This window comes from Solanum dulcamara, chromosome 4, assembly GCF_947179165.1.
Source record: "Solanum dulcamara chromosome 4, daSolDulc1.2, whole genome shotgun sequence".
In the NCBI taxonomy this organism is placed as follows: Eukaryota; Viridiplantae; Streptophyta; class Magnoliopsida; order Solanales; family Solanaceae; genus Solanum; species Solanum dulcamara.
In genome coordinates, this window is record NC_077240.1 from 14,837,162 (window position 1) to 14,840,430 (window position 3,269).

A 3,269-nucleotide genomic window follows, 5' to 3' on the forward strand; every position below is an offset into this window, starting at 1 on the left:
AGAGGTGCCCCCATCTCTTGGAAATCGAAGAAACAAGTCTCGATCTCCTTGTCCTCTGCAGAAACTGAATATCGATCCATGCGTCGTGTTGTTGCTGAACTTACTTGGTTGGTTCGTCTCCTTGAGGACCTTTCTGCTCTAATTTCGCTCCCAATTCCGCTCCACTCTGATGGTCAAGCTGCCATCCATATAGCTCGGAATCTAGTCTTCCACGAACGCACAAAACATGTTGAATTGGACTGTCATTTTGTGCCCCAACAATTTCAGTCTGGCCTGATTACTCTTTCCTTTGTTCCCTCTAAGGATCAACTTGCCGATTTATTCACCAAGCCCCTCTCTGGGGTTTCTCACCGTGCGATTTTACACAAGTTGGGGGTCATGAATCTCCCCTCCAACTTAAGGGGGGATGTTGGAGAAGTACAGCACGAAGAGAAGAAGAAGACAGCAAAGGAGAAAGAAGAAAGAAGAAGAGCACAAAACAAAAATGAGAAAGAAGAATGAAGAAGCAGCTGAAGTATTCCAGACTCTTCCACTTCTCTACTGATGATATCCACGTGGATATCATCCTGTCCACACAACACAACAAATATTAGAATATGATTATGCTCATACAAGTTATGGGCAAATAAAATAAAACAATGACAAGTTAGAATAGACAAAATTAACCCATTTCCCTTTGTCTCTGTTGCAATTGCTTGCAAAAATCTGTGTATAAGTAAATGTACATTTTGATGAATAAACACACAGAAATTCTCTTTCTCTTTAGCTTCTTATTTTTAAATTTCTATAGTAACTGCTAAGTCAAACTTCGGAGAAAATATTACAAGTTCAGAGTGAATTTATGCAATTTTAGTTGTGTTTTTCTGAAGCTGATTCTGATTTATTCAAACCATACTTACTAAAGAAAGTAAAATACGTTCAAAACCACTCAAATATAATATTAGAACATGAGGGAATGTAACAGTTAAAACTTAAAAGTACAAGTAATACATGACTCCAAGTAGTACAAAGACTTTATTAAAAAACCAGGTAAACAAAAAGCAACTTATTAACCATTTCAAGAGATGCTGACTTCTACATTTTTAAAAATGTGTTCTTGATTTTGTTAAGCCTCTTGACTACATCTTTCATGGTTTCTCCTTGATTCTGGCTTTATCCAAAGCCAATTCTATCATGGAGGCTATGCAGAATTCACTTTCGCAAGTGATTTGTTCTTCCTCATGAAAAATATCCGTATCCACAACTTCCATCATATTTTTTGGAAATGCTCACCTTATCCACTCCCTCAAGCCAAGAGTTTCATTGAATGTCTCTTCCTATGTTGGTCTTCTTTTTACTAAAACCTCCATTAGCACGATGCCATAGCTGTAAACATCACCACTAATGGACACTATTCCCTCCAAACCATATTCTTAGAAGAATGAAAATGAAAAGCAAATTAACCATTCGAAATATAACAATAATTATGTACTAACAAACACTTGCTTTTTTATTTAGTTCACAAATTTAGGTGGTCTTAACAATGATAAGAGAAAATAAAAGAGAAAGAGATTGTGGTAAGTAAAAAACAAAGAGACTAGTATACTTGGTGCGATGTAACCAAGAGTGCCTAATGTCTCAGTATGTGACATGGACTTTCTTTCAACTAATATCTTAGAGATGCTAAAATCACCAACATGTGTCACCATTTCTTCATCCAAAAGAACGTTGGCTGGCTTTAGGTCGCAATGAACAATCGGAGTGTCATGACCATGGTGTAGATATTCAATTGCCTCGGCCACATCAAGCATTATGGTGACTCTTTGAAGGAGGTTCAAGTGGGACTCTTCTCTATACAACCAATTCTCAAGACTCCCGTTGGGCATATATTGCACAACAATGACTCTTATATAGTCACTAGAACAAGTAGTAATCACAGGGACAAGATTTTTGTGTCTAACATTTCTCATCACTTTGCATTCAGTATCAAACCTTTTGCATACTTGCTCATTTTCCAAATCCAGAACCTTTATTGCCACAACACTTCCACCAGATAATGTGCCTTTGTACACAGAGCCAGAGCTTCCCTCACCAATTAAATTGGATCCATCAAAATTATTTGTTGCTCGTTGAATCTCGTGATAAGAAACTAATTGATGATTCTTGATCTCCGGTACCTTTTCCACATCTTCGGAATTTCCTTTCTTTTGTCGTTTCATTATCCAAACTATAACGAACAAAGATATCAGAAAAGATGAAGTAACCACTGGAATAACAATTTTTAGCACAAGCTTCTTAGACTTTGATTGTTGTCCAGTATTAGTGATAGCACAAGTAGGAACCTCCAATATGTGCATTCCACATAGACCTTTGTTCCCAAGAAATGATTGTAGAGTGGAATTTGAAAACACACCATCACTGGGTATTTCTCCTTGTAAATCATTAAATGAAACATTGATGCTTTTAAGGTATGTGAGTTTTTCCAATGACTTAGGTATAGTACCTGACAAGGCATTTAAAGACAAATTCAAGAATTCCAAACTTATCAATTTGGCAAAGGATAATGGAATTTGGCCAAAAAATGAATCGTTCAATAAGTCAAGAGACTGCAGGTTTTGGAATTCCTCGAATGTGCTTGGTATCATGTGTGAAAAGTGGTTACTGGAAAGATGTAGTTCTACAATGGCTTTCAGTCCTCCAATATCTGATGGAACTTCTCCCTCTATAGAATTTTGTGACACGTCTATGAAGAGAAGACAACTCATTTTCCAAAGGTTCGAAGGAGTTGAAGATAATTTGTTAGAACTCAAAGAAATCACTTGTAGCCTACTAACATTTCCTAAGCATTCTGGAATTAATCTAGAGAGCTCATTAAAATCTAGAGATAATTGAACCAAATTAGACAAATGGCATACCGCCTCTGCAATATGTCCCTGCAATTTATTGTTTTTTAGAAACAGCCCTTGGAGTTGTTTAAGCTTACCAAACTCAGGAGGAATATTGCCTGTCAAGTTGTTTTTTTCAAAGTTTAGGGATGTAAGACCGCCCATGTTGCCTATACTTGTGGGGATGAGGTCATTGATGGGTTCTTCTCCTATTTCAAATAATTCAAGAGTGGATGAAAGATTCCCAATTGAATTAGGCAAAACACCGTTCAACTGATTGGAACCCAAAACTAGATATCGCAACATCCTACAGTCTTCCAAAGAATTGAAGAATCGCAACTCGTGCTCTCAGAGAATACTAAAGAAAGGTTGTATGGGCCTCTTAGCTATGGTAAAGGACACCAA

The 3,269-nt window shown here is 37.0% G+C and overlaps 1 protein-coding gene across 1 annotated transcript; it reads right to left on the bottom strand.

Moving 5' to 3' along the window:
- Window positions 1-661: 661 nt before the first annotated feature.
- LOC129884024 (receptor kinase-like protein Xa21) lies at window positions 662-2,744 on the bottom strand. Its single transcript, XM_055958405.1, has 2 exons — window positions 1,586-2,744; window positions 662-705 (listed from the first exon to the last, which is right to left on the bottom strand). The coding sequence occupies exons 1-2, from the start codon at window positions 2,742-2,744 to the stop codon at window positions 662-664; spliced, it is 1,203 nt and encodes a 400-aa protein (XP_055814380.1).
- Between the last annotated feature and the right edge of the window lie 525 nt (window positions 2,745-3,269).